The sequence below is a fragment of the Aptenodytes forsteri genome, unplaced genomic scaffold (genome assembly GCF_000699145.1).
Source record: "Aptenodytes forsteri isolate BGI_AS27 unplaced genomic scaffold, ASM69914v1 Scaffold388, whole genome shotgun sequence".
In the NCBI taxonomy this organism is placed as follows: domain Eukaryota; kingdom Metazoa; phylum Chordata; class Aves; order Sphenisciformes; family Spheniscidae; genus Aptenodytes; species Aptenodytes forsteri.
The window spans coordinates 405,246-430,897 of record NW_008795433.1 but is presented as its reverse complement, the minus strand read 5'-3'; the positions used below and the strand labels follow the sequence as shown (position 1 = coordinate 430,897).

The 25,652-nt window shown below is 37.2% G+C and overlaps 1 protein-coding gene across 1 annotated transcript in view; it reads right to left on the bottom strand.

Moving 5' to 3' along the window:
- The window catches only part of RASGRF2 (Ras protein specific guanine nucleotide releasing factor 2), a 145,798-nt gene that overhangs the window by 51,467 nt on the left and 68,679 nt on the right, over positions 1-25,652 (bottom strand). The window contains exons 10-17 of the mRNA XM_009281018.1: positions 22,977-23,137; positions 21,923-21,989; positions 20,951-21,087; positions 17,020-17,102; positions 14,677-14,925; positions 13,982-14,370; positions 10,245-10,373; positions 8,871-8,960 (exon numbers count right to left, since the gene is read on the bottom strand). Of these exons, the coding sequence (XP_009279293.1) occupies positions 8,871-8,960; positions 10,245-10,373; positions 13,982-14,370; positions 14,677-14,925; positions 17,020-17,102; positions 20,951-21,087; positions 21,923-21,989; positions 22,977-23,137 (1,305 nt within the window). The remainder of the gene's footprint in view (positions 1-8,870; positions 8,961-10,244; positions 10,374-13,981; positions 14,371-14,676; positions 14,926-17,019; positions 17,103-20,950; positions 21,088-21,922; positions 21,990-22,976; positions 23,138-25,652) is intronic.

The following is a 25,652-nucleotide window of genomic DNA, read 5'->3' as shown; positions in this document are numbered from 1 at the left end:
CCTGCCAGTGAGAAGCTGGGAGGGGGCACAGCCAGGACAGCTGACCCCAGCTGGCCAAAGGGACATTCCATACCATGGGACGTCATGCTCAGTACATAAACTGGGGGAATGCTGGCCGGGGGAGGGGTGATCGCTGCTCGGGCACTGGCTGGGCATCGGTCAGTGGGTGGTGAGCAATTGCATTGTGCATCACTTATTTTGTATATTCTTTTATCATTATTATTATTATTATTTTCTCTTCCTTTTCTGTCCTATTAAACTGTCTGTCTCAACCCATGAATTTTACTTTTTTTTTTCCCCAATTGTCTCCCCCATCCCACTGGGGTGGGTGGGGAGTGAGCGAATGGCTGTGTGGTGTTTAGCTGCCTCTTGGGTTAAACCACAACATACTCCCTGAACAGTACAGCTGATATCCTTGACTGTGGAACTACATACATCAATCTGTGTGCAAGACGGTAACAACCGAGGAAATACTGTATCTGTTTAAAGCATAATGTATGTTTCTACATGCTTTTCCATTTCGGGGATCAACAGGATCCCACTGGGAGTGTATGCCTTCATTATTTTGCATGGTACATCTCCAAGTCACATTATTCAGCTTAAGTGCTGAATGCACCTGGCAGCAGTATGTACAGCTACAGTGCCTCCTCTTGGCACAGTCATACATACAACTACAGACACACGGACACATGGACGTGCACATAGGATCTGATCTCCCTTGTATCATCTAGCACAAGCTGTGTCATTCTATTACTCCAATTAGTGCTTGTGCCAGAACAAACAAAACAAAAATATTGTCACACTGGGAGCTGGCAAGTAGTTTGAATGACTGCAGAATAGCACCACTGGTCACAACCTGAAATAAGCTAAGCAGCTCTCACTAATAATTTGTGAAACTTTGGTAAAACTTTCTCATGATAATTTTGGCCTTTTAAAAAAAGCAGTCAGCCTTAATCAATCTGTGCCTGATTTATCAGAATGGAAAGGCCTACACACGACCCACTGTGCAATCTGGAACTCCATGAAACATGAATTATTACTTTTAGCTAATTTTTATCCATCTAATATTGTGACAGTAATCAAGCAGGGATAAAGTGTGTCCGACTGAGAGTTCACAGGACTCATCTGGCTCAACTTCAGTGCTTATGCAGCTTTCAAGAGATATGTCATACTGGAAACCACAGCTGTAATTTACAAAAGTCTATTTATATTTGTTATTGCTGTTACAGTTGGGGTATGTTATGGCAGACAAACTCCTACAGCACCTCTGAGGATATGAGGACTTTTCGTATTCATTTCAGTGGCTCCTGAAGTTGACACTTTCACATCAGTCACTGGCTCTTAAAGTTGACACTTTCGCCTAAGTATTTCCACACTATTTATCCTCAACCACATTCAATTGCTCTAAAATTGAGGTTTGGCATCTTGACATCAGAAGTGGTCAAACAAAATACAGAAAGGGCCTCCAATGTTTTGTCCCAGGCAGTGATCAGGAATTCAAAAATAACCAAGTCAAAATAAATCAGACACACTGTAAAAGGATTACACACTTCCCTCTGTACATCTTTTCCATCGCTAATGCATAACTTATGCATAGAATTAATGTGCTGATGCATAACTGATTAGTGGAAAGTAGCATATAGCTAACTTTTTACACAAAGTTTAAGATTAAGAAAGGAACTTGATCCCTCCATAGACAGTGACGTGACTGCAGGACCATTGATCCAGAATTCACATTAGATATCAACACAATATTAGATGCATTGTCAACAGTGGAAACTGCTCCATGGCAGCGTGTGGCAGTGGCACCAGGAGGTACTTTTGAATGTCCAGGCATATTGAACTGCTTTGAAGGAAGATACTGCTTGCATTTATCAGCTGCAGCTAGCACAGTAATGGAGCAGGTTTTGTGCTTGCTTTGTTGAGAATCTGCTGCAGCTGCAAAGGACTGTCTGATCACTTCTGCAGACAGATTGTAAGAGCTATGGAAAAGCAGATGATACCAGAAAATGGTCTGGTAAACAGGCTGATTAGTATTGCTAGCCTAAAACCAAGGGCAATTTACATTAAGATTGCTTCTCTGAACCACCAGAGTGGGTTTGTGAAAAGAGAAGGAGCTGGTTGTACTTTCTCTGCATAAGAAAGGATTTGCAGGCTGATTGTTTGAGAGATCTTTTGAAATGATCTTTGATAGGGTACACGCTACAAAATGCAGAAGCTTTAGGAAAAATTCTCTCTCCTAAACAATACTCAGGTAAATAACTCAAGTCAAAGGTAATTTAGCACCAGAGATATATGCAGGCAACTAATTGAAAGGCATAGTATGTAAGCAATTCATTTTTGTGTAGATGCTTCAAAGCTTCAAGCTGTTATTTTAATTGCTCCTTTAAATCACTGAAATCAGAGAGAATAAAACCATCTTTCCTCCTTGCTAGCATGGGGCAGATTTTCCTACGTGCAAATCATATTTGTCAGAGATACTCCCCCAAAGGCTCTTTTTTCCCTACTTCTTTCTCACTCTCTCCTCTCCCTTTCACATGTGTTTTAAAAAACAAATGCTTATACTAAAGAAGCCAGGCCCTCCTGCCAACCACAAGCTTCCATCCCACTCCCATCCTCTCCCATAATATGTCACCTTGTTCTTGTGAAAAATGGTACGTTCTCTACAGCATGGATCGGCATGCTGTAGGAGGAGGAAGGCAGCTTTGAAGCATGCGGCACACTGGAAATACTGACGTACCTAGCTCAAAATCGGATGACAGAGCTGTTGAAATAAAGCTGCTATGTTCATGAGGGAACAACCTGTTTGTTTGGGTTTAAGTATTTGCTTCTTGTCTAACATTTATTTTCCATGTTGGGAGATTTTTGGTCTCTAGTTTGAGTTGAGGAAGAAATAAGCTTCTCAAAGCTCTTGCAGTATATCTGCTAATAATATAAAAAATATAAGGAGTATACAAGATCAATTTAGATCTTGAATTTAAGTTTTTGTCAAAACGATCTCCTTGAAGCCCGTGTTCAGTAGAACTGTTTCAAAATAAAATGATCAATTTAACATTAACTATTTTTCTCCAAGTTGTGTTAGACATTCTTAGCAGAGAAGAATTTTGTACATTTGCTAAGCTTATGTAAGTACTTTTTACTTTATTAATTATTTATAAAAACAACACAGCATTATTTTGCTAATTTGGCTTCATCCATACAACTATTCAGAGATTTTAAGTAAAGCTTGAATCTCTTCTAGTCACAGAGCACCTTCATAGTTTATGACTATTAACAAGTATGAGGACCTGCACGCAGAGCAGTTTCAGTAAATGAACACCAAAAGATGTTTCTTCTTTAAAAATCAGTGCATGATATCTTACTGATCCTGACATAGTGCTCTGATTCTGTGCACAACAGGCATAAATAAAAAGTTAAGGAGAAAAAAAAGCAATAACATGTTTGAAAGAATTGTACAAAGATAAACCAGGGAAATTTGCAAGTTCTACAAGCCACAGATGAAATAAATACTTTTCCATATAGATTGTTTTTATCTAGTGCTAGGGTTTGTGTGGGTGCTGTATAGATTATACTGCTGTTACTTAATTCCTGTAACATCTGTAGGATTTTTGCAGCAAAACTACAAATGATTGGCGAGTATTTTGGCAGGAGGTTCCTCTCCCACATTACCAGTCTCACTCCTGTTTTTTGACACTGGCTATGTGACAGAGACTCTCAGAGAAGAGAAGGAAATCACTCCTGAAGAGATGGGGCTCACTGCAGCTCCCTGGAGTTCCACTTAAGGACTACCTAACTCTCATTGCAAAGCTAAAAGAAGAGATTACAGGACATTCATTAGGATGAGACCGTTAACAGTAACATTTTTATAGGAACTTTTCCATATGGAAAAAGAGTAAGGCAGACATTGGAACAGGGCTGCTAGATAACCTCTGTGTTGATTATGGAAGCTGCCACTGATTCAAGCAGAAATCAAGAACTAATTTTCTAGAGGTGTATGAACAGTGGGGAAAGAAACAGCTCAAGTAACTGATGCCTCCGTGCAGGCATATGTTTGTGATTGCTCGGGGCTTATCTACCACTCTGAGAAGCATGTAGGTGAACAGAAGCGCTAGGAGCAATGACAAAGAGTCATGAGAATAGGGAAATGGTAATTCAGAATAAGTAAAGAATACTTGTCCCTGTATCAGCAACTTGAGTTTGTACCAGTTTACATCCAGTCATGAAAACTGGATGCTTTTCACTCCTCTGGAGAAGGATGCTTGCATAACTTTGTTCTCTTCCCTTGCTGAAGAATGAGCTGTATTGCAATGAAAGAAACCTGTAAGACTGCAGAATAAAGATTACTTTGACCTGTCCATTTCTATGATAGAATGTGCTAGTATTATTATCCTACTTTAAGAAGTTGGGAAAAGAATGAAGGTGTGCAGCAACCTATTAATGGTGACAGAGCACTACAGCTGCAGTAAGCCATGAGCCATCCAGCCATCCTTCACATCCCTCAAAAGAGAAAGAACATGTAAAAGACACAATATGCTCTATTAATCCCTACTGTGCATATTATCATTCATGCAGGCACCAAGCTGTGCACGTGGGGTGCCTTATTTACCTTTCTTTACTTTCACTTCCTATTTCTATTTATCTTTATCATGCTGTTAAAATAAACAAGTAATATGCAATTTTTCTGGAAGAGAATAAACAAAAACATGTTTAAGATATGTAGAGATTAATATTTAACTAGACAGATGGACTAAACAATTGGGCAATTAGTACAGCTCGGCATCATAAAAGCAGCTACCTGTAAAATAACTGAAATTAATGGCAACAAAACCAGTAAGTTAAAAAGAACTGCTGAAGAGCATAACTCATAAACTCTTCTGAGTTCAGAGACAGGTTCTATATACTGCAGAAGCTCCGTATGCTGCAGAGCAATGCCGTGGTGCCCAGCACCTCCTTTTCAGCAGCTCATAAACTAGTGCAGCATATGGTGTGGTGGGGCAACCCAAGCATGAGCTGTTCTTAGCGCCCTGGTAGTCCTACATGGGCACTTCATGTGCACCCAGATAACAAGTGAGCCCAACAGATGAGGGCGCCCCAAAAACACTATCAAGGACCCTGAAGCACAGCACTGATCCCCACAGTGGGGATGGAGCAGACTGAAAACATTGCCAACATGCACTGCACTCAGGCTGCATCCAAAGGGGAAAGTGCACGAATATCTAAAGCAGACCAAAGTACTGAAAAGTCTTTCAACTTTGGCTTCCCATCAAGCCACCTGCAGTCATGAAGCCTGCAGACAAGACCAACACAGGCAGCATACCCCCAGTTGCTTATCATAAGATAAGCAAAGCCATCATATGCCCTTGGGAGAGCTGTTCAGAGCTTTGCATACTTATCAGTATATAAACTTATCATTGCATGGTGACAGCAACTATAAAATGTTATGGCCAGCACTTCCCACAGGAGATGATTAAATATTCTTCATGTCTGGTTCTGGTAGAGTTTGTGACTACAGGGCTTTCCAATGAGTCTGTTAACCTGCTTGCCTCAATGCACTCCTGAACAGTCAGAACTGGAAGATGGAAAGTTGAGAAGAGCTAAGAAATCATACCCTGAAAAACAAACCAAACCAAACCAAACCAAACCAAAATGGCCAGAAGCCAGAATGTTTCAGGGAACAGTGAGAACAGAAGACACAGAGATGACTCTTACCTCCTAATATTCTCCCACAACCTCCACCTGATTTCAGCTCCTGAACGTGTTCTAGTTTGCCAGTCTAGTAACTACTAATGGCTCTCGCTTGCAGGTAGCTGTCCACTTTTTGAATCTGGGTAAGTCTCTTCCCTTCACAATGTCCCTCAGCAGAATCTCACAGGCCTTCTATTCGTTGCACAAAGAACCACAAACTTGTGTTTGTTTTGAACCTTGGCCTCATGAAATTCATCTGATGCCTCCTACCTCTTGAAAAAAGAAAAAGCAACAAATGCCTCCTAACTCTCACTATGACATCCATGATTTTGCAGAACTTTCATCAACCCTCCAAGTCATCTCTTCTCTAAACGTCAAATGCACAGAAACTATTTTATACTTCCACTCATCCTTGATTGCAAACTCTCAACCTTCTCTAGTTCTCATCCTCTCATCTCAAACAGGACGTATCGCAACTGTACATAGGGTTCAATATGTGTGCAAATTCTGGTTTTATACTGTGGTAGCACAATGGTCTTCTCTGCTTTGTTCTCTGTTCCTTTCCTAAGAATTCCTGATGTTTCCTCTACCTCTTTGGCTTCTGCTGAGCACTAAGATCGTTTAATGGAACTATCTATTGTAATTGTTAGATCTCGGTCCTCAGCGATAATGCCCAGCACAGAGCCCATCCTTTCAGGTGTAGAGCTCAAACTGTTTTTCCTCACGTGCATCACTAAGTATTTATCAACACTGAATTTCACCTGCCATTCTATTTATGTTCCATATAGGAGTATATTAAATGGCACACATCACAATGCCTGTGGCAGTGAGGCCAAGGACCAACTGAAAAAAGAAAAAGAGCCATAAATCTCATTCACCACCCAGACCTGATTCACTGAGGGATCATGTCCATCCTATGCAATGAATGAGACAGGAGCCCACTGGGAAAAAAACGCGTTATTTTAAAGAACCACATAATTATGATAACACATACATGGGGAAGAAATAAAATTATCTTAATTACCCAAATTTGAACTGCATGACTCTGCAACTTTAATACCATCTCTACCATGATTCACTGCATCAAGTTACCAAACAGGTGATTCAGCTGTTTAAGCTGTGGTTTGTAGACTTGCATTTTCATATTTATTACAGGTGGACAGCCTTGCTCCAGCTCAGTCTCCTGAGACTCCCCACCACACACTTTTCTTGTCAGATTTGCTGCAGAACCGTCTTACTTTTTTTTACATCACCCAGAAGAATGACCTTTTATGCAGAACTAGCTTAAACAGCAACACAAAAAAGTACTTAAGAATATTAGGGATGCTGTTTTTTCCTTTTTCAACATCCCCATGCTTTGATATTCCTTCAACTGATTGATTCAATTACTTGTAGATTTTATTTTCTCTCAGAACTTCAATACTACAAATATTGAAAAGCTGTGCTTTTAACAATACAGAAACAGTAATTTTGAATTTAATTGATCCTAGTAGGAAAAAACAGTATTTTTTACTCTTACTGCGTTATTTGAACAATTTGTAAATGTACTGGAATTAATTCATAAAGCAAAATGTGTCGCTGATTCCTTGGCAGTGTCTGATTCCAAAGGCAGAAGATATTCATCATTTCAAAAAAATTTACTAAATACATGTTTGTGACAGGTTCATAAAGTTCCTAAAACTGACCATTACTCTCTTGTGATCATCTGAAGACCACAGGAAGTACACAAGAGTAATAGGAGCACTGATCCATGTTTATCCAGAAATTATTTTTTCATGATGCCTACTCACTCATCAAGTGAATCACCACAACTTTAGACACAGTGGATACAAAATCCACCAAAATCAACGGTGACAATTTACTGACTTGCATAGAAATTCATGAATGATTTTGAGACTAGGGTCTTCAAAGCAGTTTCTTAACATTCCAACAGTTATGATGGAAAAGAGGCAGGTGTTAATTTACAGTTGGACTATGCTTTATCATAGATAATCAAAATGAACTGTGGGTTTGAGTGTGTCAATGCAAAGTGAAAGTCATTTTTTGGACTTCAAAAAAGTTGCTTTTTATTTGTAACATGACCTAGGACAGGACTCAGTTAGTGCAAGATATTAGTATGTCAAAGGGTACACAGCAAGACAGCAAGCGAATTCAAAACTTAAATCAAGTAGTTTAAGTTGCGCTAAATACCTCCAGTCAGCAGACAACATAGCTGCTTTCCAAGGAATATACAGTATGCATTTGCAATAATTTAGTTAAGTACAACTGCTGTTATGTACACCAACCATGGACATAAAAAGGCTTATTTTCAAAATAAAATCTTAAATTGTAAGTGAATACAAAAAAAATAAAACCAAGAAAGATATGATCTAGATGTTTAGCAGATTACATATATGTAAAACATTAATCTTTCAGTAATAGTCTGGACTAGAAATATTAAGGACAGAATACAAGAATTCAACTAATAGATGATGAACTGAAAATGTGGAGTGGTAAATGTAATTCTGATTTAAGTCAGCAAGAAAAGCTATCATTGGTTTATATCACGATAGTTCAAAATCTCACTGAACAGTTTGGCAGTCTCCTTATGGTCCACAAAAGCAAGACAGAAAGCTCACATGAGTTTCTTGAAGGTATGTGGTATAGTATGCAGTCCTCATTTGTTAGGTTGCATGTTTTGTTCTAAAAGATATTTCTGAATACATTCTCATCCTTTCCTTCTTTCAAGTAGACATGGCAATGGTTGCTGGCAACTCCCCAGGACAGGGTGGTAAATAAACAGCCTAAAAGATGATTTTACTCTTTGGTGACATAAATTGCTTCATCAGCCAAAATTTCCAGACTGCCATAGCAGGAAATGCAGCAGGGCTGGATGTACCTGAACAGTCTGTCATAAGCTGTTTTAGTCATTCTTACGGGTCAATTTCACTTTCAATTAAATCAGTTACATTACAAATATTTTCATAACGGCCACATAACCAGAAGCCAAGGCTCCAACTATCTGTGAATGTCGTACTGCAATGTCCACACAAAGGGCAGGATTCCAGACACAAACCACCAGCAGATTAAAGTAACCAATCAGTGGCTATTTAGGATTCAAATAATTATGTTCTTAGGAAATACTTACCTTTTGAGACCTAGGTATCTTATTGTTATCTCTCTTTTGTACAGCACATTTCTCTCACCTGGTGGACTCCCATGCCCTGCTGCAGCTGTAGCAATAGCAAAAGCAGAAGCAGGAGAAACCGAACAGTGGCTGTTGTCAGCAGTTTGTACTGTAAAGGGAACAGACAGAGAAAAGTTTACAACTTCTACATACTTTTCATATTTTTCAAGTTAAGCAACAATAATACTTAAAATCTTCACTAATGTTTATACTTTGTGAACATTTTACGTTTTCATTGCCAGAGGACTTTATATTAAGGGAAATAAAAATATCATAATCATATTTGTGATTTAAGTTTTATTTCCAGGTTGGTATAATTAATGTTGCTATGGAAAAAAATGTCTAAGACACTGCCAAGGTGAGGAACAAGCAGTAACCAAACAGAAAAAGACAAAAAAAAAAGACAAAAACAATGGTGTAGAAAATTAACCTAAACAAAAAATCATGTTGGAGAACTAAGCATATTAACCAACTTCTGATAACAAGATTCACATATTTTCCCAGGTCACTGCCTAGGATGAGTACAGTTTTGCACAATTTATCAAGCTTTCTCTATAGGAAGTGCTGTGAACATTGCTTCTGACTAGTACTCAGATAATATGGCACTGTTCCCCACAGTTCCCAACTCCAAATCTTGCCATCTCACCATAAACATGCCCAATAACAGAAGATTACTATTGGTTTAAAATTAAAATGTCTCAGCAACTTATTAACAGTTGAGAAGACTGCTCTGTTTTTGTTGTTTTAATCCCAGACATGAAATAACTGCCTAGAAATCTGGCTTGCACGAGATGGCAGCATTTTAAGTGTTCATGGACGTAGCTCACAGCTCTGCTAATGATTTCAAAGAGCCATGTGAGTGCTATTTGAGGAGCTCCAGCTCTCACTTTTCCTCTTCAGTTGGGCAGTTTATTTAAATTTTGGAACAAATAATGTGACACCATCTGTAAGTGTTCAGTGTTATACAAAGAAACAGACACAGTCACTCCCCATTGACAATAACGGGTGTTGCGTATTTCATGATTACATATGGTGCCCAAAATATGTCCCCTTAGTAGCTGAAAAAAAATCTATCAAGGTCTTTAGAGCTTTGTGAGAATAGGACTGATTCAATATTAGTCTTGAACTTGGGCACATCCTGCTCGAGCTATTTAAGAACATTTCATAATACCTAAGTCCTAATATGCTTCCAAGTCTTTTGTTATTACTGTACAAATTAACCAGCATAATTTACATTCTAACAGCTTTTTTTTAAATACCTGAGAAATAAGGAAAATACAAGCAAAACACATTATTCAAAAATTATTCTTTTCTAATATCCTGCAAAGATTACAGCTACAGTATTTAAACTCTTTAAAGGGACTGATAGAGGCAAGAAACATCAGGTTCTTACCTCCTGGTTGACGATAGCGGAGATGACGTGGTGTCGAAGGGGATCTACATGGGGAAAGCTCTGTGGTATCCACTGCTGAAGTGCTTTCAGGAATTGTCCGGTCCACTGACACAGATTCTAGAACTGCTGCTTTAAAAGGGAATAAATGTTAATACTGGGATGATCGTTCATAATTTACAACTCTTAAGTAATCTGAGTAGCATCAAGAATTCACAATCATTTCCCCTGCAATCATGCTGGTCAATTGTACAGATGCCACATATTATATTATATTATATTATATCATATTATATAAACTATATAACAAGTTAATTAATGTATCAATAATTAGGTTATGTTATATTAATGTATTTATAAAGTATAAATGTTCTGTGAAAATATCAAGAGGCCATAGGGAAGTACGATATGGGGCTTTAAGATATGCTTTTTTAAAGCACAGAGTGTAGTCAGATTAGTTTGTATTAGCTATGGAGTGCCCCTGCAGAGATTATAGAGTATGTGGGTGATTCAGCACTCTCAGTTTACAAACACCAAAAGATGGAAAGTCTGCAAATGATCAATTTTGAACAATCTGAACTGTACTGCATTGATAAAAAAAGAATATGTACATCAAAGGGGGCTTCACTGAAAGGTAATGTTTAAAAAATGGTCATTAATTAACAGCACTTAATACCAGTGTTTCAATACCAACCTAATACCACTGTTGCGACAGGACAAGGGGGAATGGCTTTAAACTAAATGGGGGTAGATTTAGACTAGATATAAAGAAGAGCTTTTTTACGCTGAGGGTGGTGAAACCCTGGCACAGGTTGCCCAGAGAGGTGGTGGATGCCCCATCCCTGGAAACATTCCAGGTCAGGTTGGACGGGGCTCTGAGCAACCTGAACTAGTTGCAGATGTCCCTGCCTGCGGCAGGGGGGTTGGACTAGATGACCTTTAGAAGTCCCTTCCAACCCAAACTATTCTATGATTCTATGAATACCATCTAACACAAAGTTGTTTATGTTTGTTTATGTTTAATCTGTGGTTTATAGTTGTTTTAAACAGTACTGCTTCTGGAACTTGCCATGAAACTTTTGCATTAAGAAGACTCAGCAATAATTATCCTCTGGATGGAGTTAAAGGACTGGGAAAGTTTTGTACCAATGACAGCCACACAAAAGCTCATAAATAAAGGACTTGGTGAAAACCAGCAAGTTGTCAGTTTTAAAAATAGCTTGGATAAGACTGCACTTTAAGTCAGCAGAATATGCAGTGAAATGCAAATGTAATAAGGATACTTGAACTCATAGGTTTTATATGAGCTAGGGAAAATAGTCCTTGTTGGATAACTATGTGTAATCAAAAACTGCCCAATAAAATGGCAAAACAGCACTGGAGAGCAGATTACTCCATGGAGGACCTCTTCTATCAGAAGAATAAAAAAGGAATGGCAGAAATACTACTTCCGAAATGAGGGAAAACAAACTTATAAAATATATCCTACATTTGGTATGAATGACAACTGCCTGCAGCATAAGCATTGTATACATAAAATATAGATATAAACAAAAACTTTGCAAAACAAAAACTTTGAAAGCAAACAACAACTTTGTAAGTGGGTGAAGAAGGTGGAAATTCCAGGATGTAAATGGACAGCATTCAAGGAGAACAACAACCACCATAATAATATGTCCTGGGGAACAGAATGTGCATGGTTACATTGGATTTAGAGTAAGCCATAGCTGTTTTCTTGGAAATCTGGCAGTATCAGAGCAACAGTATTAACTGTAATGGGGTGGTGGCTCCTGATTAAGTAGAACTGGTCTCCTTACCCAGAAAACTTCAGAAACAAAGAAACACATTACATATGATAGGAAATGTGCAGATTAGCATTTTGCAGTTCTCCTACTACCTGTTTCCATTCTCCCTGTGAGATTTCTTTTTAAACTTCTCTTCCTCAGCATGCTATATGCAGCTGGGTGACAAAAGGACTTTGCCCTGCAGAACAGAGCTATCTAGCTGCAAATTCCTCCAAACTGAGTGCAAACTGTTCAGCAGGAGATCCCCAAAGGGACTGGAGACACTGCACAGACAGCAATTTGGCATTTATATGAGGTTCTTGCCATTTCCAAATGTTCCTCACGCTGCCCAGATGACACTTCCAGCTTTGATAGACTGGAATGCAAAATCTGAATACTTCTGCAACAATGCCTAGTGCTAACACTAGGCCAGAATAACCTTTCTTCACTAGTTTACAGCGTACAGCAAAAAATGTTACACCTAAGACTGCAGTTACCTGTGTACAATTAATTTTAATGCATGGCCTATATCTTGGGACATGCTGTGTTATCACATTGATTTGAATGTGGTTACACTGGTGCACAAGAAGAATTTGCCCAACTCTACACAGTAAATATTATATTTTATATATATAAGTAGTCTGTTATGCTATTAATTTAAAAACATCCAGCATACAGAAATATAATGATTACGTGTAACAGCCAACTAGCATTTTATGAAAGCATAAAGCATGGGCAAGCATAGACTCCTATAATGCTAAGGTGGCTAACTTGCCTTTTAAAAAGATTTTTTGTTAAACAATAGAATACATTCTGTAAAAACAACCCCTCTGCATAATACAACATCAAATTTCTTACCAGGGCACTTATTTCAATTCATCAGTAAGGAGTAAACTTAACACTTCAATCATATTTTTCTTAGTTTATGTTTAGTAATCTTTTTTTTCTTGCGTTATACCAATTTTCATTGTTACAGTACTTGCAAGTAAAATTGAGGTACATTCTGCTCAGATTTACAGTTGAAATTCCTCAGACTGTAAGTCAGGCCATGTAAGACCATTTCTAAACATGAAGTTTAGGAATAAAAGAGCATTTTTTTACTTCCTCATCTTCTGTTTAAGTAACAACAATACAAAAAATTACTATATACTTCTATTCTAATTCAGAAGACAATCCCTTCATCCCTAAAGAGCAATGAGAAGTAAGCACACACTTATGCATCCTATGAGATTAGAGCTACTTTCTTGCTTTGCCATCTATAAATACAATGATGCCATTCTAGATGCCCACACTGAGGTTTATATCAACTAACTTTAGCCCTCTGGAAGTAGTACCTATTCCAAGGTGCCTTACACAATCCACAGAGGAAAACAGGCATTTGCATAGGAGCAATTAATCTATTTTAGACATCTACCTTCTGGATGGATAGCAACCAGGTGGTATGAACCTCACCAATGTACCAAGTGCATCACATAAATTATTTGTTTGGATTAGTGATGAAATCTTTCTGGAAAACTAGCCCTGTCATGTAAACATGTTAAAGCTGTTAAGGCTTTACATCCCTATTTCTTTTTAACTTAATAATTTATTTCCTGTAGTAACGGTACAACTCAAAAATCTTTCACCTCAGGAAACACAACTGGCATCAAGTATTTCCTTCTGCCTTTCTCCTTAACACTCTGCTGAAGTGAAAACAGACAAGGCCATTCTGCCATACTGCTATTACTACAAAGAAGCAACAAAGTGGTGGAAACAGACAATACATTGCAGCCTCTACTAGAGAAGAAACAGAGAGCAGAGTATTTGATTTCATAACACAACTAAGGGTGATCAGGAGAGGAAAAAAAAAGACATAAGAAACAACTTCTCAGCAGTAATCTGATAAAAGTCAAGCCTACCTTAGAGACTACCCTATTTATCAAAAGTAACATTCAGTATTTTGTGGGTATATAATACCTCTTCGAATGCTTCTCCTCAGCTTGTTACAGAGGTCAACGCGAGGGTTCTCCAAACTGTCCTCTATGGAGCCAGGGCTTTGCTCAGGAGAGGAGGGCCCTTTGCTGAGGTCCAGCGGTACTTTGCTACCCGTTGGTGGCGGGGAGGTGGCTGGGCTGTAGGTCGAGGTAGGACTGCTTGCTGCAGATGAAGTAGAGAGGTCAAGGGCACCGATCCTTGAATTCAGTGGTGAGGTCAACGAGAGTTTTCGGGTTCTGACAGGTGAGGAAGTTCTGGAAAGTGACAACGGAGGAGGAGAAGAAAACTTGCGACAGAGATGAGGTGACTTCCCATCAGCCAGGTACTCTCCTCTGTTGTTTTGACTGGTGGCAAAGAATAACTCCAAGGACCTGAGAGAAATAAAGAAAAAAAATCAACAGATAATAAACGCCAAACAGATCTAAGTGGAAACACTTACAGACAAATTTCATGCAAATCAGCATGGCACTGCAAAATCTATGACAGTTAGTCCTCAAAGCCTGGGCAGAAAGTTGAGACAGACTTATCTAAAAACTTACATCCTATTTACAAAGGAAGAACTTTCTTTTTAAATTATTCATAAAACAAACAAACATGGTGAAAAACAAACAAACAAATGACGCCATGATATTTCTGTAAAGAAATGTATGATAGAAGGAAAAAACCCTAGAGCTCACCTGACAGGAATGGAAGTGAAGGGTCGTCTGTATATGTCTGAAAGTTTTTCCAGTACAACAGCTGCAGTAGTAAATATGCGGTAAGTATGTAGGAATGTATTCAGGAAATCAATACTTAGAAATCGCAAGTCTGTTAGCCGCTCCAAAAGGCGCTCGACGCTTGCATAACGGATTTGGGGTACTTTGCAGGAATTCAGTGTTTTGCTGAAGCAGATATCGATGTCATCTCTATGAAGACGAGCATCAGATCTACAAAAAAATTAAATTTAGAACACTTTACCAAAGAGGAAGAGTGATTATGGTACAGCAGTGATATCACTTTAGCTGCTCCTGTCAACATAGAATCAGCAAATATACATGCATTCTTCTATTTCATCAACACAAGAAAACTCTTAATTTGTGGTGAAACCTGCTTCCATTCGGTTATATTTTATGTCATAACTAAGGCCATTTAAGTTCTATTTTTGGAAAACAATTAATTCACATTTCAAAATCTAAGAAATCATTAATGAAGCCTAAATTTCTGAAATTAAACAGGAGGTAAAATTGTCCCCTCTTGTCTCTTTCAGGCTGTTGTGGCCTGTAGAGCTATAGTACAAGAAGCTCACCATAGAATAATTGTGGACCAATTGCAATTTTTTCTTGCTTTATATAAAATGAACTAATGGACTCCAGCAAGAGACAGCAAAATTAACCCCTTAACTAAGCTTAAGGCTCACTTGTAAGCCCTCAGGCTCCAAGATTTTTATTTTTTTTTTAAAAAAAGCAAATGGGAACAGCATGAAACGTCTCAAATTTCAAAGCAGAAACCATCGAGGAGCTTTGTTGCAGTAAAAAAATTGGGACCAATATTTGTTTGCACTTCAAAACAAAAATTAATCACTTACATAACCCTACCCATGATGGTTTTTTTCCAAATTCAGTTTTGCTTAATTTTATCTAGTTGAAGGCTTAGTCCCTAAAAAAAAGGGATAGGATACTATGTAAAGCATCTTTCAATACTGCCTGATCTTTTCAGCAAAAATGATTGGATTTTCTTAGAATACAGCATCAAGATACTCCACACACTTAAACACTGCATTACATAAAAAAACCCAAGAAAAAAATCCTTTCTTAAGCTGGGTCCTCAGAAAAGTGGAAATTTTTTTTTTATTTCATCCAAAGACATCTGACTCTAAAGGTCAATGTGTGCTACAAATCAGATGAATAAAATCTCAGAAAGAGGACACCAAATCTGTGTCTCTTGTTAAGATCCTGTATGTTTTTTAGAATTAAGATTTGTTTCTCTTGACATTGGGATTAAGACCTTGCTGTACTCTACAATTTGCAAACAGATGAACATATTGTTAACATTCAGCAGGTAACAGAAAGGTTTACATGCTGGAGAGTTCCTGGAATAAAACTGAAGACAATAAAATGCCTTCTTTCCAGGGATCAAAGGTATGTGCCCTAACAGTGTATTCGCAGATGTTATCTCTTTTTCATTTCTGAAAATATACAAAGAGAGGAGAGGCAACAACTACAAAAGAAGCATTTGAGAAACCTTCATGTACAGAGTACATCCAAGAGAGAGAAATGGCCTAGTGACAGATAACAGTAAGAAAGGAAATACTTATATTTCTATCCCTATGTTCTATTCTTCAATATTTATATTGGATAATAGTAGGTTAAACTCATGTAAATACAGATATGTAGAGGATCCAAGAGGTATAATTGTGTTAGAAATTTGGAATCATGTACTGAAAATTGCTGTCTACAAATAAAAATTACTTATTACAATAAATGACTGAAAGAATCCAAGGGTGAAGGAAGCAGGTTTATGAATAATGATGCTACCTTGATGTGATCAGTTAAAATTATGAGTAAAAATAATTTTTCCTCAGAAATAAGAGAAACAAAGAGAAGAAAAATTTTGGCTAATACAACAAAATACCTTGGAAAATGATACTTGTTTACACTCACCTAAATTTTTAAGACATTTTAAAATATATTCAGTAAAATTATGAGTGGTATGACAGAGAAGAGCTAACAGAGAATAAAATTATTCATCCGAAGCACAAGTGAAGGCAGTTTCACAAATAATAGAAAAACCTGAGCTGTGATTCTATATAGTCCAATACTGTGAATTGAGAGTTTACCATTTTGAGTCATCTCTACCCTTTTAAGAAAAAGATCTGAGAAGATCTGTTTTGGGATGTAGAATTAATTCCATTCAACAAAAATGGGGGAAAAAATAAATTAAAAGGTTGTCTTTTCCAAAAATACATTTTCTTTTGTTAAAACTTTTATGAAAAAAATCAACAAGGTATTTTGTTCACTGACAAAAAAAAATGCTGCACTTACTTGATCATATGTGGCACTGTGACTTTTGAGTTTTCTTCAAACACTATGGTCATTAAACCATTGCACCTTATATTATCAATGCACTGTGAAAATAAACATTGAGAACTGTTAAAAGAACACAGGGTAAGGGGACTCACTTCCACACTTTTCTTACAGCCGTAAGCTTAAAGCATAGCTTTTTCAGAGTATGGACTGACTGGTAAAAGGTATTTTCATAAATGAAAAGCAGTGATGCAAGAATTACAGTGGACATGCTTCTCTAATCTTCTTCCTTTGATTTGCACATCTGCAAGGCCACGCATCTCTACCAGCACACTTAGGGTATTCAGCTCAGCATCTTTTTTTCCACATGATTAAGTATTTTGAGTTGGAAGTGAAATTTCCTTTGAAGTTCCTTTGAAACTGAACAAAATTAAGTATCTCTAGCATTTCCTGAATGAGTGTTAAGCTTGAAAAATCAATACTGCAAGAAAGTTAGAATACTTTATACGCAAATGGATACACAATACCTTAACCTTTACACTGTGCAAAAAGACTAAAGAGAAATATAAACAGTTTCTAGACACACACTTGTAAAAACAAATTCAAGTGGTGCTGTTATTGTGAAACATACCTATGAAGATGCTGTCCAAGGAGTTCCTTGCAAACTATTGCATAAATGTTTTGGGCTAGGTATTAGAAGCTGGAAAGACACTTCTGGGGCATGGCCGCAGCACGTATTGCTTTAGAAATTACAGGCCATCCTGTGGCCAGTAGAAGTTTACAAACTAGGGATGTATAAGCTGTTCTTCTAGCCTCAAAGCAGCTCAGTGCTGGCAGCGCAGAGGGGTAGCTTGAAGCCATTTGTACACCATTATGTGCTGGTTTGTACTTTTATGTAGTTAAGATAACACAGCACCGCAAGCCTTGCTCTTGGAAGTCAGCAGAGAGTCTGCTAGTGAATCAGGCTCATATGGTCTGCAGCGAGTACCCCCTACCTAACACTACAGGACTCGTCTTCTAGTTTTATCCATCAGGTACCATACATAAACATATATATAAAAAAATATGTTACAGTATTTCTTTACATCAATAAAAAGGCGTTTCCAAAATTATCATACACATTTACATTGACTTTAAGAATAAAAATAGTCTGCTGGCTTTGAAACATCTCATAGAAAAATAATGATTGATGTTAGATTGGTCAAACAAGATAATCAGACGCCTCTTCAGGCTTAAAATATATCTACATAGCTATACATTTAAAATATGATCTATGCAGCTATATGTGTTTTTAAATTCAGGTATTTAAGATTATTTGAAAAGTGCAGTTGTAACAATTCACATTTTGATTTTATCAAATCGTTACCTAAAAGCACTGAGAAAAACACATCTAATAAAAATGCGTAATTTCCCCCATGTGAATTTTAAATGTTGCAAAGAAGCCCTTAGCACCAATCATAAAACTGCCTGAGGTAATTCACCACTGTTATCTGTAGTCTGCATAGACCTAGCATTTATCACCTCCCTGACAGATACTATCATTCTAGCTACGGAATGAGTGTAATGGGGATCTAGGGCCGAAGGACAACAAGCTCAAACTAGAAGAGAAGAGGCTTCTTCAGCATCAACAAAAACCATGCATTTTTCATAAGAAGTGTATGGTTTGTATGAAAGGAATATAAATTCACAAAGCCTCTCTAGGAACGTATAGACAAATATTAATTCTATGTCATATGCATATGTAATTTACTAAGATGCAGAATTCTGGACACCAACACTAATGCTGTGGGTGAACAGCAACTACGTGTATACTTTTTTTACTTGCAAACATAAGAGAACACATATTTAGTAAAAAAAATAATTTTTATATGCCCTATTTGTTAGCATTGTTCCTATGCTCTCCTTGAGGGCTGTAGCCATGGTTAAAAAAAAAAAAATGCTTCTGAGCAGGCGATTCAGTAATTTTTTATGGCAAGGTTTCTGCTGGCAATGGGCTTAGTCAGAAACACAATTTGGTTTTCAAGAGACGAGTGTTCTCAAAATTGTTTAGAAGTTCTCATGCATTATCCAAATTTTCACCCCAAATTTTCTCTGTCCAGCAGAAGACAGGTAGCGTGCCTCTGACGTTACTTTCTTCTTTCTTGCTCTCCAGATTGAGCATAAGCACTAAGTCAACTGACTCGATTGCTACTTGTAAATAGTGATACCAATTTGCGCCCCAAATGTCTGTGCAGTCTGCACAGCATCTTGCACCCCTTCTTACTCCTTTTTTCTTTTAAGCTGCTGCTTATCCCCTCAGCATCTCTGGCTTCCCTTCCTTTGTAAGGCTGGAGAAGCTTTTTCAGCCTCACAATGCTAAGAGATCTCAGTTTTCTCAGATTTTCACTTATAAGCTGCTGTTAATTGTTGGCCCCGTATCTCTTCAGAATACCCCCGTCTTCAAAAGCCGGGAGATCTCCCCTTCCTCAAAGAGTGATCAAGGGAGAACCCTTCTTACTGTTTTCCCCTGGCAGACTGGCCAACCCTTTGCTCTCTCAGCTATAGGCAGCTAGTTGTGTTTGCCTCTGCCTTGCTAAGACACTTCCAAGCTTTGTAGGCATGCAGCTCTCACGTCAGCTGTGGAGCTTTTCAGCTCTTTCCGTAACACCACAGTAGCATGGGTGGGAGCTGGAGTGGTTTGGAGGAGAAGACCTGACCTTTGGAGGCAGACCTAAACTCTGATGTTTAGTCTACATGGACTGCAGATGACTTTCTCATTTAAATTCATCATTATGTAGGCTAAGAATGGACTTATTCCTGGATGTCCCATGCTCCAGGCCAGTTCTTAAACGGTCTTTCCTCCCCAGCAAATAATTCCAATACTTTTATGTGTCAATGGAACAACATAATTCACTGAAAATCCATTTTGTAAAAAATTCTGCAACGAGGTCTGTCTGTAAGATCTGTATGTACTCAGTTGCAGTGAGACCAAGGTTCCCAGCTCATACCATATTTTCAGATTTTTATCTCCATATTTTTGTTCCTTTAAAAAAGTTAGTCCAGAAGAAAGTTAACTCAGAATACTTATTTTTAAGCAATTTCTACTCATTATGATGATAATCCATCTGGAGGTGTTGCCAGCAATGGCAGCATCTTTAGAAATCCATCAAATTCCACACTGATATTTGTCTAATCAACTACTTCTCTTGAAATTAATAGAGGATAGGACTCAAATTCAGAACTATGAGAAATCTATATAGTTGTTGGTTGCCTGCCTAAACAAAACAGCAATAGTCTAAATTCAGATCTAGTTAGTTGAAAGTTCAGATATTTCATAGCACATTCAACTTCCTTCCCCAAATAGATTCTGATAAAAGTCTACTATGTTTTTTGCCAAAAGCACTAAAAAAAAAAGTTACCCGACATTAAAGTATTTTAAAACACCATTTTTCTTCATTCACAATAAAGACAGTTCCTGCAGTCTGTCAGAATGCTTAGTAATAATTTATAATGTTCTTTTAGCATTCTTTTGGTGGAAAACATATTTTATTTAATTTTCTCACTGCATGGGATATGATATTGATGTCGTATGGTATCATTTTCACTCTCAGGATTCTCAGGTGTTTTTTGATCTGTATGAAAGTTATGTAGTACTATCCTTCTTCTTAAATTAAAATACATAGCTGGATGGGCTCTCCTTAGACATAAAAATGACTACCATTAGTATTATGCTTGTCAACTGACAATTTTGTATTTTATATCCCATCTCTCTCATTGAGAAACACATTTCACTGATGACTCAAATGCAAAGACAAAATTTTGAGGAAAACAGGTAACACTAAGGGTTTTTCATATACATCACAGCAAATCAGCCCTCAAGAAATCAACATCCCTCTCTTGGATTATTTTTCAGAAATACAGAATAAATTAAGATCTCAATACAAACAAGATAAAGAATGCATTAAGCTACCTGACTTATATCACTTGTCCATGCAGCTTTCTCCTGTCGTGATGGGGCTAAAAGGACAACAGTAAAAGGAGGAGCATCCGTAGGTTCAACTACAAGCTTGAAATCAAGATGTCCAAAAACTTGTCCAGAACCTTTTGCTTTACAGCCAGAAGGGGGAAAAAAGTAAAAATGTGAGATTTCAGACTATAAAACAAAGAAAATAACGGTTTAATTTAAAATGGAAGTTAGTTTAAAACATCTCTCTGACAAAGAGCAAATCCAACTGGGGATCCAACACTGATTTTGTTTTTCACATACACCAAACAAAAAAAGTTACAAACATGCAATAGCGGGAGACACTGTAAATTACTTTTAAAGATGCCAAATAAGGCTAAAGTCCTTCTAACACTTCTACACAGATATACTCTCAGCATACTAGAAGTATCGCTGAAGTTAATGAAACTACTTTCACAATTCAATAAAACTGCAGGATGGAAGACAAAATGAGTAACAATGAAATCAGCTTGGGAATGTGTTTTGTTATTTCATTTGAACAAGCTTGCAGTCAAGATTTGTAGGGAGTCCAAGACAAAAACTTCCCACTAATTCTGCCAACTCACTCAATCTCCATGTATTTAAGACACCCAATTATCTGTTTCTTCTTTTGAGGCATATTTTTTTCTTTCCGAGATCCTCGGGGTGAACTTGTATACAAAAGTCAGCAAATACTTTGTCACATTCCTTCAGCCAGTCTACTTGAAAATCCTATGTGGGATGTCAACAGCGAGAACAAACATAACAAAACAAACCCTTATCCAAGCCAGCATGCCCATTATTAAAACATCTGTTCTACTGAATCAGTTTAACACTGTATTCCTCCGCTTTCCTGAAAGGGGAGAACGTATCAATTTGCTCTTATGAAAAATAAACAAAGGGTACCAATTTTAAGAAACCAGAAACTGTAATTACTACAAACAGCTGAATGTAACTTACAATCATCATCACTCGTGTCTGTCTCCTCGATCAGTGTGCACTCTATTAAAGACAAAACACCTCCCGTCTATGAAAACAAAGCACATTTTTCACAAAGTTTGACATTTGTTCTCATTTGTTATTATAGTTATTTTTAATCTTTGATACACCTTACTCTAAGATTTTACATTACTCAGAGTTCTTAGGAAGATATATCAATTTCATGATGCACATTTTTCCTCAAGAACTAAATATAACATTTGTCTTAATCTAACAAATCAATAATATACTCAAATGTACAAAATTTCTTTCATTTTTACCACACTATAATCTCACATACAGACTTGTTCACAAGTTTCAAAAAAGGTAACTAGAATTTCATCTTCTCCTGAATTTAAAACAAATACATACAAGATTTTTTTAAAGGTTCAGTTATACTCTATTTACTTTGCAAAATACTTGAACTATTTAAGGGATGCAAAGTGAGAAAGCATACGAAAAGTCTTAATAATGCTTCAGAAATGTCTTTGTTAAATTAAAATTCTATTCAATATAACCCACTCCGTAAACTACCAATCTCTCTTTCTTCACAAGTCTACACTATGAAAGCCCGATTCTCAACAAATTAATAAGTAGAGTGTTCTTAGAAGAGCTTTCAGTTCAAGAGAATGTGCTGTTCAGGAAAGCGGAATTGACTTTTAAAATTAATTTTATTAGAGCTCTGGAAATTATTCTTTGGTACTTCCACAGGGTTGTACTGGCTGATTTATACACTGAAAACTGACTTACATTCAGTACTAGCTTATACAGATAGACATGTTGATGTCTTATTTCTAACCCCCAGCTTATCAGAATTACAGGGTTTTAGAAAAAAAGATGTAGGCAGAAAGAACTTTGGCTGAATTCTATTATTTGCAATGAGAAGACAGAGCAGTCAATCACTGTGCATCACCTCATTTCTGTTTATAACTACACATTAAAATCTCAGGTTAAAGCCATAGAATAATAAAATACTACAATTTCACTGAAGTTGTGTTTTCATTTTGTAAATTGAGTCATAATGTAAAGTCTGTACCTTGAGCAGATGCAGTTTTCCTCCTGAACTTCTCGTACAAATTAAAAAATGTTTTGTAAATAAGAAGCACTGCCTTTCTCCTTCTTTCTTCAAAGATAATGATCCCAGACGAACTTTACTAAGTTTTCCCCTCTCAACTGAAGGGACTTGAATAAGGGAACCTGATAATAAAGATGAAAAACTTACTGTGCAATAGTAATATTTAGTAGGCAGTGTTTAAAGTGCTAATGCATTGAATATTATGATACTAATTAATGCAACTTTTCATCTAGTAGGTATCAATATATATCAGCATCTGTTTTAAGCACAAGTCGATCATCTTTTTTTGCACAAGTTCACTTTGGTTTTTACGATAGACTCAAATAAGTACAGTCTAGACTAATACTTATGTACATGGCAGGATTAGATCTTGGGCAAATTCTTATGCAATTTAAACACACTAATAGTACATTGATCAGAAAATGAAGCTGAACAGCAAACTGCACTTTTGACAGCTGCTAGACTTGCAAAAGATATATTACTTACAAGCCAAAGAGACAGAGGATGAAAAGAACAGGTTTTGAAGGAAAAGAGTTTGTGTATGTGTGCCTGTGTACAACAGAGATGGAAATGAAGCACATTTCTTCCTCTTATCTTATACTGCATAATTTTCAGTGCTCTACAGCTTATCTAAAATGTATTACCAGTAAAACACTTCTGAACTAAATTGAACCCAGGTACATAAGTCTGAATTTGTGTTCTGCATAACTCCAGACTGGGGACAGCTTTGCTCCTCTGCCGTTTCATACCTCAAAACCAGTCTCTGACCAACTTTTCCAGATTGATGTCACCATGTGTATCACTTCTGATTTTGGATACAGAGTCAAATTTGGTGGTGAAGTGTAATTCCTCTGTATATTGAAGGGAAAGATTTTATGATACAACTTGCCATTACCAGACAGGACAGCCAGGAGACCTCCTGATCTCATTCCCACACATCTATCCTTACTATCACCCTTACACTTGCTCTCATCTTATTCCAACATTAGCTAGCTAATAGAGCTAAACCAGCAGAAAACTAATGCTACAACGAAGTAGCTTACTTAGCTCCCCGATACGCCTCACTGCAAGGTCAAAAAAGCACCAGTGGTGATGCAAAGAAGTAACAGCAGCAGAACAAGTGTGAGGGAATGGATATTGGCCTGCTTCTTTCAGAGGCAACAAGATATTGGACTAGCATAGCTATATCAAAGCTCAAACTAGCGGCAGCATCTTGACACAATTGAAAGAATTATCCATGAAATATTAGATTAGTAATTCTTACTGTACATTGCCAAAAAAATTCTCTTGTTCAAAGTTCACATACACAATCTTAAACTAACAAACAGAGAAATTAAGGTAACTGAGAAAGCTACTGTTTATGTACATTTTTCTACACTTAGCTCCCTCTATACATTGAATTAGTCTTAAGTTATTAATGTATTTGAAACTCATACTGTCTGGCATAGCAAAATATACACCAGTAAATTTACAACAGTATAGTGTTCTTTGACAGCCAATTCACATTTAAACTAAATGCGTACAACGTGATTTGTGTCACTGCAACAAAACAGTGGGGTAAAGTTCTACTCTAGAAATTCGCAAAGGTCTGGAACATTTGTAGGTTCGCTTAAATTCTGACCAAAACCCACAAATACTCGTTCGTTGTTCTACATTTCCCCTGGACAAAACAGCCTACCTGCCTCAACTGTGAAAGACAGGAAGGAGATCATTCTCTTGTGTTGGAACTGTGACTTTTCTGTTACACTGATTGCCCCCCAGCTCCCATTGCAAGGCCAAGGAGTATGTACAAAACAATTCCCGAGCAACTTCTCATCACAAAATTGTCATTTTTCTCCTGAAATTCTCTCTACACATGTAGGGTAACAATATTCTACCTGTACATTTTGTTTCTGCTTTGCTCCTTAGAATAATAGTATCTATAAATATGATACAGATATAGCTTTGGAACTCACCTTTTTTTTAATTTTATTTTCATTAGAATGCTTTCAGGAATACCATATTATGCTCTGCTAAAATGGGCTGGTGTTCTTGTATGGAGACGAAATGTTATTACTTAATAACGTAAATCAAAAGAAACTAGATTTTTTAAATGCAGAGAAGAGAGACTGCATTATCTCTCTTTGATACTCAGTATTTACAGAGAGAAACACATCTCCTATACGTGCTGCATGGCTGACATCAAGCAAGGACCTCATGCATTCCCATCAAGCTTTTGTGATTAATGAAACTGGGTACTTGTCCACCATGCATTCTACTACAGATTTCCTCTTAAGGAAAAAAATGGTCACAATTGGCCAATGTACAGTTGCAATGAGCAAGTGAGGCTAATTTTAGAACATTCATTAATAGTATAGTTTGGACGATCAGTGTAATCTCAGGAATTTTTATCCAGCTACAGACCTAGGCACTTTCAGTACTTCAATACTGCCAGAACAGTCACTCTATTAGCCTTTGTTCAATCCAACAAACACAAAAGTTTGTATTTAAAAAAAGAATATTTTTTAGTCTACATGTAACTGCCTGATTTACAAATTCAGTTTAGCTTTCTCTATTCTGGAGGCCTTTTAATTTTACTGTAAGGATGGTCAAACACTGGAACAGGTTGCTCACTCAGAGAGGCTGTGGAGTCTCCAT